The 16,335-nt window shown below is 27.8% G+C and overlaps 2 protein-coding genes across 3 annotated transcripts in view; one reads left to right on the forward strand and one right to left on the reverse strand.

The window, feature by feature from the left end:
* Positions 1-4,267: 4,267 nt before the first annotated feature.
* Positions 4,268-16,065, reverse strand: LOC107453121 (Actin-related protein 2/3 complex, subunit 4). Its single transcript, XM_016069813.3, has 5 exons — positions 15,640-16,065; positions 15,304-15,422; positions 9,782-9,989; positions 7,889-8,059; positions 4,268-4,693 (listed from the first exon to the last, which is right to left on the reverse strand). The coding sequence occupies exons 1-5, from the start codon at positions 15,640-15,642 to the stop codon at positions 4,688-4,690; spliced, it is 507 nt and encodes a 168-aa protein (XP_015925299.1). The 5' UTR covers positions 15,643-16,065; the 3' UTR covers positions 4,268-4,687.
* Positions 16,046-16,335, forward strand: part of LOC107453120 (PHD finger protein rhinoceros) — a 32,801-nt gene continuing 32,511 nt past the window's right edge. Inside the window, exon 1 of one of the 2 annotated variants that reach the window (XM_016069812.4) lies at positions 16,046-16,334. The gene's annotated coding sequence lies outside the window, so the exon portion shown is untranslated. The remainder of the gene's footprint in view (position 16,335) is intronic. The other variant, XM_043046225.2, reaches the window with a different exon arrangement.

The raw sequence follows: 16,335 nt of genomic DNA on the forward strand, positions 1-16,335 counted from the left end.
TTAAAATTGCATAGCAACCCAAGCTCAGAAAAGTCGTCATATGCCGCTAGTGACGTTTCCTCCCCATTAAGAAATGCTTCTTTGTTTCGTCTGAACAGGTCATAACAAGGGAAGCGTCCCTACACGCGTCAGACGACATTTCCGAGTATGGGTTCCAATGCAATTTTAATCCTGATGATGCGCCCTAACTAGCCTAAAAGTTTGGTTGCAACATTTACGCAAAGCTGTGTTATATATGAAGTTTTAAAACTTATACATTTCAACAAAAAATGTCATTAAAAAAATCATTGTTTTTTCTGCACATATTATTCACAAATATATTAAGAGGAAACACTCATTCACTGTGCTCTTGTATGAGTTACTTTAGGATAACTATACAAGATTTTACGTCTGGAAAATCATAGAGAAATAAAGAACAGCTCAACATACTAAAAACAAATAATGCTATAGTATTTGAAATAGTATAGTATGGCTGAACTATCATCTTTAAACCATATATTGCTCTTGAGAGATTAGAATTTTTAAAAAAATTCTCTGCTATTTTTGATGATTTTTAATTTAAGTATTTGTATAAATGCAGAAAAAATTTCTTCCTCGGTTAAATATATGAAGTCCATATATGAATAATATGACAACTCAACTCAAGTTCATTTTGATATATAGAGCCTTAGAAGATTACTGAGTGTATTGTTTTCTCCTGTTTCGTCTGGTTTTTAGTGCCCTCTATTTGGCAGCAAAAATAAGCTGTATGCGAACTAGTTTTAGAACAAGACAGGAATGACTTATATGACCTATTTTATAATCCTATCTTAAATAAGCACCTTCCAAGACTTTATCAGTACTTAATAATATTATAAAAGCCATATTCCTCAATTTAATACACGTCTTTCAACCCAGTGAGCTGCTGTGGCAGTTCAGTTAAACTCATAAAACAGAAAAAAAACTATTAAATTTAGCATTATCTTCAAAGTTGCTTATGTATACACTATAAACTCTTGACTAGTATAGCATAGACAATATAGGTCTTTAAACCAAGTGAGCTGCTTTGACAGTTTAGTTAAACTCATAAAACAGAAAAAAAAAAAAAAATTAAATTTAGCATTATCTTCAAAGTTGCTTATGTATACACTAAAAATTCTTGACTAGTATAGCATAGACAATATAGGTCTTTAAACCAAGTGAGCTGCTTTGACAGTTTAGTCAAACTCATAAAACAGAAATTTTTTTAAATTAAATTTAGCATTAAATAAGCCATAAGCAATATGACTTTTTTTTTATATCTACAATGATTTATTTAGGCATAACCCTTACTCTAGTATAATTTGACCATGTAAAAATTACAAATATGAATTCTCATTATATTTCCAAATTTCCTTGCATTTTTAGGCAAAAATTCATTTAACCCTTTGGTGGAGATGGGATACCCGTTTCCCATTTAAATATTTTTCCTAATGCTGGAATTACAAGTAAAATTATATTTTGGTATTTTAATTATAAAAAACAGTCTAATAAAACCTGAAAAATCTGTTTATTTCTTAGAATTATATTTGTACTAGAATATAAAATTCAGAAAAAGTAGTTTGAGTTTTTTTTCTTCATTCATAATCAAAAATTTATTAATTGATTTTGAAAATTAAAGAAATTTTAATGATGAATTACTTTTAGATCAAAATAACTGCAAATTTACAAATGATTGTTTGGAAATTAGTCATGGATGAAATTTTACCTTAAACGTATAAAGGGACATCAGTATCCGAAGCTGCATTTCATAAATGAAAATTATTAAAATGCTAAATATAACATTTTCTTTTATTCTGACCTAAATTAATACAAAATACTGAAAAAGTATGAAAAATATGTTAACAAAAAATCTGCATCAAAGGATGAAAAAAATAAAATCCAGTTTTAAAATTTTGAAGTTGAGTGATAGTAACTAAAGTTGAGTGACTCTAAAGGGCTTTTAAAAATTCAATAAATTTGCTATCCGTTTTGGATCTATTGAACAATCGCCTTTATTCTTAAACATGATGTCAATCTAACAGAAATTTTTCTCTCAACCAATCATTTTCTGTGCAAAATTGAAAACTTGCACCTGGTGACATGCCTCTAGAGATCCCAACCAATTTGATCCATCAATTACTGAAAACTAAAACGTAAATGTTTAATTTAATTGTTATAATTTGTGGTTGCACAGCCATATTGAATCTTTTATCCAATTGTAAAAATCACAAACACAGGAGCAAATGTATCATGAATTTCATTCAACCAGACTTAACAACAGTATAGTGAGGATTGACAGTCACTACAAACTTTTTTCGATACTATGAGCAACATCTTTCTGATTTTCTGTGGAATTATTGAAAGATTATCATATTTCATTAAATTCAAGTTCATAACTCTTTCTCAAGTTCCTAATTATATTCCCCCCCGCAACTCGATGAAATGTAGTTCATATAAATGGAACAAATGTGTACTCTAGGCAAATGATACTGCATTTAGTTAAAAGTTTTAAAGACCATTAAAAAAATTGTTAAATGTCAGGTGAGAATAATCTCAGGAAGGAGCCGCTTAAGCCCAGTAATTTTATTTCACTGAATTGCATGTTCATTTTTTTATAAATTTATTGTATCAGATAAATTTATTGTATCAGATAATGAGCCACTGCACCCCTTTATAAGGGTTACTGCAATGAAAAGATTGAAATAAAACTGGTAAAAAAAAACTATCAAGATAGATTTGTTCCAAACAGTTTACTTATAATTAAAGATTTAACTGGCTAAAGAAGTTACCTTATAAATTAAATGCTATAATACTATTAATCAATTACAGAAATAATTTCAGCTATAAAAATAAAGTTGGTTTTAAAGATTATTGTAATCTATCTCAGGGTGCATAGTCAAATCATTCAACAAAAAATAAGCACTTTATAAGTACTTATAGTAAGCACTCAAAAAATATTTTTAAGCACTATATACATTAAGAAAATGCAAAATAATTTTGAAAGACTTTACATGATCATGATAAAATAACTTGTTTATGACTAAAAACTCTATTCTTGATTATATTAGCCACCCTAAAAAGATCGAGAGAATTTTTGGTTCGAAAAATGAGGGTGGAAATGAAGTAATTGAGCATATCTAGCAAAATGCAGCAGAGTTACACGTGAGAGTGTTAGAACCGTACCAAACTAGTAGACACACATGCGGATTCGCAAGTATTTAATCAAACCTGTAAAATGATTGTCGCTTTCATGCGCTATGGACTGACGGAAGACCGAAATGGATTGTGGTCAAATGAATCTTGAAAATGTTGTACAGAACAATGTGAAAAGCACGCTTTTGCATATTAGGTGCCAAAAATCGTCAGGGTAAAGAAAAAAATCTCATTTTCGAAAAGAAAAAAATTAAGCTATTTTTTAAAAACACCCCATGAAAAAAGCACCTTTTAGGGTTTTTAAAAAACAAAAATCAAAAAGAAGCACCTTCAAGCATGTTTTAAAAACGCTACGCACCATGTATCTGAAGAGACATTTTGCTGCACTGTTGGGTCAGACAAAAGTAGCCTTGAAAACAAAAGTTTTATACTATATCCAGTAAAAAAATTAAAATGCTTCTTTATTTTAAAAATTAAACAAAGAGGAATAAATTTTTGTGATATTACCACTTAATTGTTTTCTTACTATTTTAAATTTTTACTTTTCTAATGTGTTATAATTAATGATCTAGCATATTACACAGAATTTACAATATCTCATATGCTGCCGTAACAGCAACATATACAATATTAAACTCATAAAATATTTTTTAATTTAAATCCTAACACTTTGTGAAAACAAATTTTGACAATCCTAAAATGTATATAGATATGTATATATTTAGGAAAATCATAATTAGTTTCAAAATTATCAAGTAAGAGTAAAAATAACTTTGATTTAAGGTATATAAGCACACCTAAAAAAAGGACTTTTCCTTTTAGAAAATTAGAAAGAGGAAATTAACCAAGTATTCAGATTACTATTACAAAATATATATAAAAAAATTCTGCCATGTCTTTCCAGGTGCGTGAATACTCTGTATACATAATCATATTTTTAACCAGAGCTTTGTTTTCACTAATGCTCTACCTATGTTCAGCAAAACAATAAAAATAAATGAAGGAAATAAAATGTAAGGTGGTAAAATATATTTTTAAACAAAACCAAGAGCAATAAAAGTACTTATGCACGTTATTTTTTTAAAATTAAATAATGCTAAATGACACAATTAAATAACATGGTATATCAAAATTAATTTATTTTGAAAATCAATTATAAACTATAGATACATAAACACAATGACAGCTTATAAGCTAATAACAAACAAAAATTACAAGACAAAATCAAATATTCATATTTAAATACCGATGTTATACAGATTTTAGAGCATGAAACTCTTAAGTATTTTAACAAACCACTCAGGAATTCAAATTTTGGCACTTAAATTTTACTAGTTGAAATAAAAATAACATTAAAAAAATTATAATTCATAAACTATTTTAAGTTCTTAAAGCAGAAATTGCTATAAATCAAGATTTTTATTTTGTTAAAATTACTTTTTTTAGAAATAAAGACAGTTCATAAATGATCAACAGATGCTATTGTCGTTGTAGAATGGAAAAATAGTAAAAGTAGTACCGCAACATGATAGGATTAAAACTGTAAAGAGAATCAAAAGAAAAAAGTATTAGTGTTACCATAGAAACATACACAAAAGCAAACATCAATTAACAAGTCCGAACAAGAATAGCTTTTAAAATGCTTTACTTAGTCATAAATATAAATCATGGGTTTCTAACGTCTAACATTTTTTGGACATTCTGATTGACTTTTTAAGAGCATTTATTTCAGATTTTGGGGCTACTTTTAACTGTGTTTTAACTTCATTTTTAACACTTTTGAATTCTTTTTTTTTCTTCGTTAACATTTAAGTAGTTTTTTAGTACTAGATCATCGTTTTGAACTAATATTTCCTGATATTTTTGCCACTACCATAGTAAATCTGAACATTGTCATCCACAAAAGTTTTTTTTTTTTTTTTAACAATTTTCTATCTTTCAATTAGCTTGCCTCTTAATTTTTCTTAAAATACTAATTTTAGTACAGTTATATGTACATTTAAGAAAAAAATAATGCTTTAAATTCTTGTTCACTAATTAGAGATTTTTTTATTTTATTACAATTTTTATGTTTATAAAGCACATTTTTTGAAGTTTAAAAGACATTTTTAAGGTTATATAATGCAGGTCCTATTCATTAAGCATAATTTGATATTGTGTCAAAATACAACAGAAATATAAATTTTGATAAGATCTTTATACATTAACAATATTTTTCAATTTAACTATATGAAACAAGTAGAGGAAATATGTAGACATGAACATGGACTAGGGCAAATAATTATCCCTAAAAATTTTATTCATTTTGATTACTTATCTTATGCATAATATCATAGCCTCAAATCTGGAAAGAATGAAAAACGTTAAAGTTTACAAAATAACAGAAATTTTAGGCAAATTCTCTTATACACACAGTATTTAAGGGATTAGGTAAATTTTTCCAAAAACAGGAGTTTTTTAAAGGAATGTATCATACTCGGTTTTAAAAACTTTTACTTTTCACGTTGAGCATCATTTATAAAATTTATAATACTTAATAAAACATTAAATCAACCAAGGAGATAAGTTTGGTAGATACCACTGGTATTATAACATTTAAGGCAATTTTCTAAAATATATAAAGCGGATAAATTGAATTAAGTTAGCAGCTACATAGTACATAACTATCTATATAGGAAACACAAAATCAAACTTGTTGAAATCCAATTTTTTCCCTTTTTGTTTTCAATGTTCGCTTTCATTTTTTATTTTGGTCAAAAAAGTAGCACAAAGTTAAAAATTCTCCTTGATTATATCATTCTACTCATTAATATGCTTCGAATATATTTAACAAATGTGAACAATAAACATTTTGAAGCAACATAATACTATTCAATATTCAAATAAATCAGATGTAATTTAAGGTCATAGAATGGTATTAATAATTTCTAAAAGTTCCTAAGGCTTTGAATACTTTGACAGCTTATATTATTACACAATCTAAATTTTTAATTACTGTTTCAATAAACATTTGTGACTATACATTTTATTCTTCAATAGCAGCAATTTTATTTTAAAGCACGAATCTGCGAAAACAAAATTATTCTCATTGACCTACCAGTTTGATTGAGAGCTATTGAAAATTTAAACGCACAAAGAATTATAATAAGTGTCAGACAGTGTGCAAATAAAAGATATATAACTAAATCAAGCATGAAATTGCAAAAAAATAATAAAATAAAAGGCATGTGAAAAAAAAATGTGCGCAAAAACTTTTTATTGACTGAAAATATTTTTGTTTGAATGCAGCTCTATGGGATAGTAAGTATCAAATTTAATATTATATAAATCGTAATTACAGCAATTTTTATTTTATAAATTTCATTAAGAAAACTCTGATATATTACCAGTGTTTTCATCGCAGAAAAAAAATGGGTGAGAAATTTCTCAAAAACAGGGTGAGATTTCAAAAAGTTAAGTGAGATTTCTAAAAATAAAAAGCACAAAGAGACTTGAAAAAAAATCATTTCTTTAATTATAATACATTTTTAACATCTTCTAATTTTTAAGGATTGAATATTTTTGCTGCATCATCATATGCAAAATGTTCTACATCTACTTTTTCATCAGCTATTCTCATTAGGTTGCTCAAATGAGTGTTTGCTTCGTTTTGATCGTTTCTACCCACGTTTGTTTCATTTTCATTTGTCCGTTTCGGAGTAGAAGATATTGCCTTTACAAGGTATTTGTCCATCTTACATTATGGGCAAAAAATTTGAACTTCTTACATGGAGAAACCTTAACTACGGTAAACATGTGGTAGCAGAGAAATGCGTTCTGAAAGAGGTTTCGTGGTTCGGAGGGATGGTGTTCTGTTGTTCTTAAAGGTTCTGAACAATACTGGTAAATAGGGAAGCTAGATAATGGGCAGATGTTGAAAATAATGAAAGATCCAGGTAGAAAAATGTAACGGATTTTATTCTAAATGGCGCAATGAGAAATTTTTTTCAAAATGCGAGAAATTCGCGAATTTTGAAATTGGTTTATAGAATGCGCGAATTTCTCGCGGTAATCATTTTTTAATGCGAGAAAAGAAAAAAATATGCGAGATTCTCGCGTTCTCGCGATGTAGTGAAAACACTGATTACTAACAGAAAAATAGGATAGAAAATATGACAAGTGAAAAAGGTGAAAAAAAGGATAGAAAATGTGAAAAAGGTGTTCAAATAGGTGTTATAGACTTGAATAGTAAAACTAGCCATAAGAACATCAATTTAACTGGCAAAACTTATAACTTTAAAAAATAATAATGAATGATTCCATAATAAGCTACTCTAAACAAGCACTTTTTAAAAACTCCCAATGAAAAATGCACCTTTAAGCACATTTTTAAAAATGCTATGAACCCAGATAATGGGGTTTTTACTACATAATTGCTATTGTTAAAATAACACATTCATTTTCCCTTTCATTCCATAGCAATATCATCTTAATTGGCAAAAACATTGCTAAAATAGAGCTAAATAAAATATAGCACTTAATCAAGTTCAAACAGTTCTTAAGTTACAGTTGAATAAAAATTTCAAACCTGAAAAAGAATTGTGAATTTTTAAAAATAAACAAAAATTTAAACTTGATATTTTTTATTCAATCTGCCAGTTCTACCTACGAGACAAAAAATGAACAAAATACAAAGAGCTGAAATTTCCTCTATTAGTTTGAAAAATAAAATACTTTTAATATTTCAATAACTTACTCGTTTTAAAAATTCTTCTGCACATATCCTAGCACGAGCATTCAGGGCTAGTTTCATTTCACTAATTTCTTTATCAATTTCTTCCATAAAATGAATTACAAAATCCACTAATTTATGCTTGTACATCTGTTCTGTGTGGAAATTTGTGATGAGGAATGATATATCATATCCCTGCAATTTAAAGACATTACTTAAGACACATTTTTAACTTTCATCATTTAATACACACATTTAAAAAGTCAATCATGGGATTTTCATGACAGTTACAGAACATTACATAAAAAAAAAAATTATTAAAGATTCATGTAAATATTAGATGCTACACAATTTGCAAACATTTCAGATAAACTTTGGTATTAATTATTCCAATAAAAATAAACATAACGTAAAATTAAAAAATAAATAGAATCTACAATAGTTCAAAACTTCTCAGAAAGAGCATATTTTGTAATGAAAAGTAGCTTAGTTAGATTTTGCTTTTATGAAATAACTTTAGATAATTATCATATTTAATTTAATGATAACTAAATATAAATAAAGTAGAAAAAATATCCTTGCAATTATATAACACTTCCAATTTAAACAGATTAGAAAAATTATTAAAATTTTTGAATTGAAGAGGAAGCTTCACTGTAAAATCAGTAGATAGTGTTGGTAACACTTTTAGTTTAATACAATGTTAGTTTAAGTTTAGTAGTGTTATTGTTTTCCATTAAAATCTTGTTGTTATTAAACTTGAATTCCTTTCCTTTAACAAATCAAAACCACTGAACCATGTATTTGGGAGTACGAACTTTGATATATATATAAAGGGAGCTTTAGAGTCAATATTTGAAATCTTTGACTCTTAACTTGTATTACAGGGATTCAGCTAGGCTTTGGAAACAACATGTCTTTTAAAAACAGAGCTTCTATATATCTAGGACTTTTTCCACTTTTTATTAGTTAAAATTTGAATTTTCTATCTCTTTATCTATTTATTAATATTCCCATTCATAGTAATTCAATCTATTGATAGGGAAAAAAAACAATAAGGAAGAAATATATTGAAACAATTAAGACTTTTAATTACAACTGATCAAATATTTGCATGATAGAAAAGTAATGATATAATTTAATATTCAGAATCATTCTAATTTTCTCTTTCAGCTATTAATAAAGAAAAATACTTTTTACACATATTAAGTTGTACACATACCTTTTTACACATATAAAGTTACTCATATAAAGTTTTTACACATATAACTGTTACTGACAATTCTGAGACTGGTTATTTTCATGGTATGATATAGGAGTTTTACAGGAATTTTTTTTAAAAAATTGCAAGATTATCTGACTATTCAATGCTTTTAAAAGGCAAAATAAAATTCCTTGACAATAATAGGTTCTCCCTGACCCGTAGGAGCCTCGTAAATAGATATTTAGTTTAAGGCTACTGTTAGGTCATCGCAGGTGGGCAGCCAACCTGCAAGGCAGGTTTAAGGCTTTTCGCGGCCACTGCATAAAAATACACCCCCAGCACACCAGAGGTCTGAAGGACCCAGGTAAGACTATTGTTTAATGTGAAAATTTACAGTTTGAATTTCAATAGGAGAGAATGAGCTATAGAAATAAAGGATTTAAAAAGGGGTGAGGGTGAAACACATAATTAAATTAGTCTAACAATAAATTTCAGAACTAAGACTAGGTTCAATTCAAACTGATATGCAAATAAAACCTATCAAAACAACAGAAAATTAAAAAATAGAAAAAAGAAACAAATTAAGAAAAAAGTTGATACATCTTTTTTTAAACTGGTATGATTTGATTTAAAGGGATAAAATTAGGAAATTTCAGAGAAACTAGCAATGCAGCGATACAGATATAATTTGACACATTCAAAAAAATAATCACCTCCACAGGTTTACGCCTCAGAACAACAAAATTTTCAGCTCGCATCATCATGAACCTCATGAATTTATGACACAATATTTTCTCAATTTCATCAGCTTGCTTGACAGCTATACTGATGCGTAAAGAGTTGATGGAACCTTCAATCAGCACTTTTTCTTTCTCATTTCGGCTAATCACCACTGGAGTCAATAGTAGTTCTTTTCCACTCCTAAATGAGAAAAATTTAAAAAATATTATTGTGACAACCATATAAATATATCATTAGAAAATTGTTTTGAAAAGAAAATAAATGTAGTAAAATAATTTTTTAACTTTAAATTATTAGAACAGTCTACAAATGTTGTTTATTTACAACTGCCTACCAACTATATTTTGAATATCTACTATAAGCAGGGTATCTGCTACATTTTGGATTTTAAGATCCATGACTTTTCATGACTAATTCCAAGATTTTTCATGATTTAATGAAATTACTAGTTTCTCCGACAAAAACACAATAAATTTAAAAAATAATTATAATAACATTCATTGAATACTCTGCATCTTCATTTTTATAGATTTTAAATTTAAAAAAACAGAGTAAAGAAGGAGTTGAAGCAATAAAATAGCTGAAAAAAATACAAAAGCAAAAAAAAATAAATTCTTTTTCTCCTTTTTTATCTCCGTAGAATTATATTCTAAAGATACTTTTCTTGTTCATCAGAAAGAAAAGAAATACCTGTGATTTTTCTGTTCTCATTTCAGAATAAAAAATGACTGGCTTGCTTCAGCTAGAATTTTAAATTGATAAACTAAAAAAAAATTATTATAAAAAAAAAAATTCTCCAATCACAGAAGTTTAAAAGATAACTTGCTCTAGAATTGATGTTAACTTCCTTTCATTTTTTGAAAGAACACCATAAAAACATTTTATATTTAAATAAAATATGACTGTGTGTGCGGTTTTCGTTACGAGGTTGAGGGTAAATTTCATTTAAATCCATGACTTTCCATGATTTTTTTTAATAAAAATAGTTAAAATCATGACAAAATTTGTTTAATACCGAAATCCATGACTTTCCAGGTGTGCAGATACCCCTGTATAAGTTTGGCTGTTAAAGTCAAATAATTCACAATTCAAAGGTTTCATAATTATAATGCCATTAGTTAGAAACTTAACATTAGGACTGGGAGGTTTTAAGATTTCGGCATTACTATGCATCGTCGCTCTATCATCGGAATATTTAAAAACACCATGATGCTTCGTTGAACTTGGTATGGTGTAATTTTGAATTTTTGAGCTTTCGATTGATTATTTTTTATTATACTCAAGCTTCAGTTACCCAACAGAAAAAAAGATAAAAAAAATTCTATAAATTTGCCTAGTTATTAACAATAAATTGCAACAAAGCATTAAAAATTAAACGGAACAATCAGCGTAGGAGGATAACATGCAGTAGAAGTTAGTCTACCTCAAATTATGAAAATAAAATCAAATTAAAGCACACACTTAGCAAGCATTTATATAAATTTTTATAAATAGAAAATGAAAAACCTGCCAAAAGGCACATGTAATTTTGAATTCACAGCTCTCAATCATAAATTTAAGAGATTGTCAATATTTATGAAACGAAAAGGAATGTGTTAAAAGCAAAGCAAATTAATGAATATAAAGAAAATATTAAAAATTTGCATATAGTAAGTTGCAATTTCATTTTAACACTATTGCATTTTTATATTTTCTAACAATGATTATTATTTCTCATTAATTGAAGAAATGGATGTCTTTGCAAAATAACGTTTAAAAAAACGAGAAAATAGCTAAATTGATTGTAAAAAAATTCAACATCACACTATCCAGTGTTTTCACTACAGCGCGAGAATCTCGCATATTTTTTTCTATTCTTGCATTAAAAAATTATTACTGCGAGAAATTCGCGCATTCTATAAATCAATTTCAAAATTCGGGAATTTCTCACATTTTGGAAGAAGCTTCGAATTATGCTATTTAGAATAAAATCCGTTTCACTTTTCTTCCTGGATCTTTCATTATTTTCAACATTTGCTCCGTTATCTAGCTTCCCTATTTACCAGTATTGTTCAGAACCTTTTCGAACAACAGAACACAACCGAACCACGAAACCCCTTTCAGAACACATTTCTCTGCAACCACGTGTTTACCGTAGGTAAGGTTTTTTCATGTAAGACGCTCCAATTGTTTATGCACTAATGTAAGATTGACAAATACCTAGTAAAGGCAAAATCTTCTATGATGATGCAGCAAGAATATTCAATGCTTTAAAAAATAGAAGACGTTAAAAATGTATTATAATAAAAGAAATGTTTTTTTTTTTCATGTCTATTTATGTTTTTAAAGTTTTTAGAAATCTCACTTAACTTTATGATATCTCACCCTGTTTTTGAGAAAGGGTGAGAAATTCCCACCCATTTTTTTTCTATGATGAAAACACTGCTATCAAATCTGCACTATTAAAAGAAAACTCATTTTAATAACCGAGAGATTTGACAACATTTCAATGTTAAATTATTCGCAGTTACTTTGAGATTCATCACAACAACAAAACATATATATCTGCTTGATGAGTCACGGTAGAAAAAACAAGGAGGAAGATAACGAAAATCATCAAGATAACCACTGTTAACGATTGGCTGAAAATACTTTTTGCGCACGCTTGCAGGTATTAATGACTGATTGAGAGAATTTCTCTTCATGTGCATTTGAAACGATTGATGCACTACTGGGAACAATGCTATCAATGTCTATGATGCTTCGGTAAACATCCTATACAACTGGGTACATTTTATTTAATAACTGTCATTAAGCAGCTGAACCAATTTTAGCTTTACCACTACAAATGTTCAACTCTGTAGCCTATTAACTCTGAACCCAATTCAGAAGACAAGGTAACTTCTGAATCAAGCATTAGGAAAAATTTGACTTCATGGAAAACTTTTTTGATAGAACTAAACAGCATTTGCATTACATGGAAAGAATTTTTTTTCTTTGAAATGGTGTCACTTCTCACTCCTACATATTTTTAACTAATAATCATAAAAAGTAAAAATTCCTAAACTTTTAGTAAAAAAAAAAAATTATTTTTTCAGCAATGAAATTTATAGGAGCTGTGGAATGCAAGCAATTGTATAATATTCTTACAAGAATTTTCTTAAAATTTTCCCTGAAATATTTTAACATTTCAAAATAATTACCAAACAACTTACAAAAAGGAAAATGCAAGAAACCATAAAAAATAAATATATAACAGGACCGAGCAATCTTGTAACATGTAACCACCACCACAAAATCTTTTTCTAGAATTTAAGCGACATTAAACAGTTTGGCGACTTGGCGATTTCAATTGGAGAAAACATGATGAAAATATTCTTAAACTCACAATAAAATTTAAAGTTTAGAAATAGTTCAGACTTTTTAAACTCCACAATTAAAATATTTAGAAGAAGATGTCATGTTTACATATATTTGCCGGGTCATTAAAGAAAGAATTTAGTGGTTTAGTAATATTTACATTTTAAAGTATTACATGGTTTACTTACAATAATAAGTTAATAATCTGAGATCTTCCTAAAAATAAAAAAGGGTGCTTTTTGAAAAACAAGAGCACCTCCAAAATAGAATTAAAAATACTCAAATAAATGTGGGAAATAATAGCATTTAATACTAACTAAGCCTAAAATTATTGTCCACTAGTTAAGGTAGTCTGAATTTCTAAGTTTTGGATAATGCCCTCCTTTTTCTTAAATAAAAAAATGAGCATTTTTTTTCTAAATAAAAAAGGAGGCATTTTTACAAAAAGGACAAAGAGACAAAAAGGCAAGAGGGCATCTACATCTGTGAAAGGGCAGGAATAATAGGTCACCATTCTAAAAATGCTTAGGAAGAACACTGTTAATTACTCTTAATAAGTAACTAATATTTCCACATTGTGATCTGTCTCAACAACAACGATTGTTATAGTGCCAAATGTATTATAAGCTTGTAAAATTTAAAAAAAAAAAAAAAAAAAACCTGCAAAACTTTGACTATGAGTTATACTCTCGAGTTGGTCTTCCGTGATGTACTCGGGTCACTCCCCGGAAGTTGCCACAATTCAGTGAGCATTTTGCCATAGATCACAATATAAAAAACTTCCCAATAATTCAAATGTGTATATAGGGTCCTTTATTTAAGTAATTATGATTTGTTAGCAAGGTAGCTTAATTTTCTAAAAAAAAAATCTAACTTTAAGAATGAATTTTACTATGACTATGACAGTGTACACTCTCTCTAAGCATTTTTAGAAGGGCGGCCTGCCATTTGCTCCCTATAAATGTGCCGTCTCTGCCCTTTTTTATAAAAATAAGCCACCAGTCCTTAACCTGTCAGCCCTTTTTAGGAAAAATTAATTAACTGTTAAAATTATCCGGCTTTATAGGTTTAATTCCGATTGCTATTACTTTGTTAGGATAATTCTCAACTAGTTGAATTTGTATAAGTTTCTCTTTTTTCAAGGAGGAATATATCTGAATTTTTTAAGTGATTTGAATTTTTATTAATTAAACAAATTAAAAAAAAATGGACTTTGAAATGATTATTTTCTAATAATTTTGCATTTAGATTATAGAAGGAAAGCTTTTAAGCTGGTTATCAAAAGTCATTTTTTTAGTTTATTATTTTTTTTTTGTTGAAAAAAATGTAAGTACAGAGATTGTCTTTTAGCATGCTTTTAATTATTTTTTAAAAACTACGAATTTTGATGATGAATGAGAATTACTTCTTGAAAAATACACATAAAAGTTGTTGAGGATCAAATTCAGTCATTACAATATATTACACATTTTGAGAAATTTTTACAGTGTTAAGTGAATGCCCTTTCAAAACTTCAAGTGCCTTTTCCTGCCTGAACGCACCCTGTCCTTTTTTATTCCTAAAGAGAACTCTGCTAAGACACATTTCTTAATATTTAATTTAAGGGGACATTTCTCTATCATGATCTGTTGCATCAACTACAATCATCAAGGCTTAAAATATATTTGTAACTTGCAATTTTTATTTTTTGAAAAGAATGCATGAAGGTTTGCTAAGGAATGACTACGCTGCTACTCAAAACTTCCAAAGACTAAGAGATAATTCTGCTGCAGATCACATGAAAATCTTCTCTAATTTAAATACTTAGCAATTTAAATACATAACTATTAAAATATAATATTTAAGATAAAATGAACATAGAAATTTTAAAATAAATATACATAAAAAATCAAGATTGTGAGTGATTAAAGTATGAGAGTTTCAGCATAATCTCTTATGTCTGTGCACTCACAATTTTGTTTTCATAGATTTGCTAGTAAATAGTAAGGTTTTTTGTAACAAACTTTTTGGTTCTAATGGAACCTAAGATACTGACATTCTAACAGACAGGAATAGATAATTTTTACATTGAAAAGTGAATTGAATAGCTATGAAAGATAATACATGGAAAAAAATTAAATTAATATAAGCAAAATAGGTATATATATTTTTTTACCTCACTTCAACCTCTGGTTTATTGTGACGTTCCACTACTTGTGAAGAAAAATTTTCTAAGCACATAGCAGCATTCAATGTATGCCTTACAGCTGTAAGATAGGGCCGTAGTGTTGCAGACTGTAGGTATATAAAAAAAAGGAAACCATATTAAAAATAATTCAAACATGAAAAGTAACTGATTACAAAATTATAAGAAACTATTCGCTCCAAACATTGATATAAAGTTTCCTAAAAATAAAACAGCTATTAGAAAATGGATTTAAAAATGGTAACTAGAGTGAATTTAAAATAGCACTAGAAAATTTTTTTAAAAATAATTAGTAAAAAATCTAACCATTATTGATAACCAACACCTCACACCTTCCCTTAACTTCCGGCAGGCAGTAAAACAAAAACAATAAAACAAAAGTATTGAAAAGTCTAAGTTGAAGTTCTTTAAATTTTTTTCTTAATTTATAATAATTTAATTATTTTAAGCATTGAAAATATGTCCGTCAGAACATTTTTTTCATTTTCTTATCACTTAAATTATTTTATCACTACTAATTTTGAAATGTCTTAGATATAGTACCAATAATTCAATTTCAGACTGCAAATATCATTTTTCTAAAGAGATATAATACAGTATGAAAATACACACAAATATTGCGTATTCTTTTAGAAAAATTAGCATTTTTTATTTAAATTTCCGTTTTAAATTTTTTAATCATCATTTGTAGGGTCAAAGCAGCACAGAAAGAGAAACAAAAATTTAGCAATTTTAAAGTCACGTGACCTAATTTCGTCAGGATTTTGTTATGGCGCCAACTGGATAATTTAATTTTAATTTTTGTTAATTTTATAATTCTTACACAAATATCTAATTATACTATCGATATATATTAATCATGTATTGGCATACTGTAAAAGCATATTTTTGTTCTTGATTGCTAAAGCGGATGGAATCTAGACGTTCGTATGTCTTGTTGTAACAAATATGGAGGCGCCCTCTTCGGGATTGGTGTCTGCGATGAACTGGATAGACTTGTTG

Source organism: Parasteatoda tepidariorum, chromosome 3 (assembly GCF_043381705.1).
Source record: "Parasteatoda tepidariorum isolate YZ-2023 chromosome 3, CAS_Ptep_4.0, whole genome shotgun sequence".
Classification (NCBI taxonomy): domain Eukaryota; kingdom Metazoa; phylum Arthropoda; class Arachnida; order Araneae; family Theridiidae; genus Parasteatoda; species Parasteatoda tepidariorum.

Bases quoted from the DNA above. Each gene is read 5' to 3' on its own strand.
- LOC107453121 (XM_016069813.3), bottom strand. The intron at 9,990-15,303 runs GTAAAAAAATAT...TTTCTCATTTAG, and splicing joins AAACCAGAGGTTGAAGTGAG to GAGTGGAAAAGAACTACTAT. The intron at 8,060-9,781 runs GTGATTATTTTT...TTTAAATTGCAG, and splicing joins TGAGGCGTAAACCTGTGGAG to GGATATGATATATCATTCCT.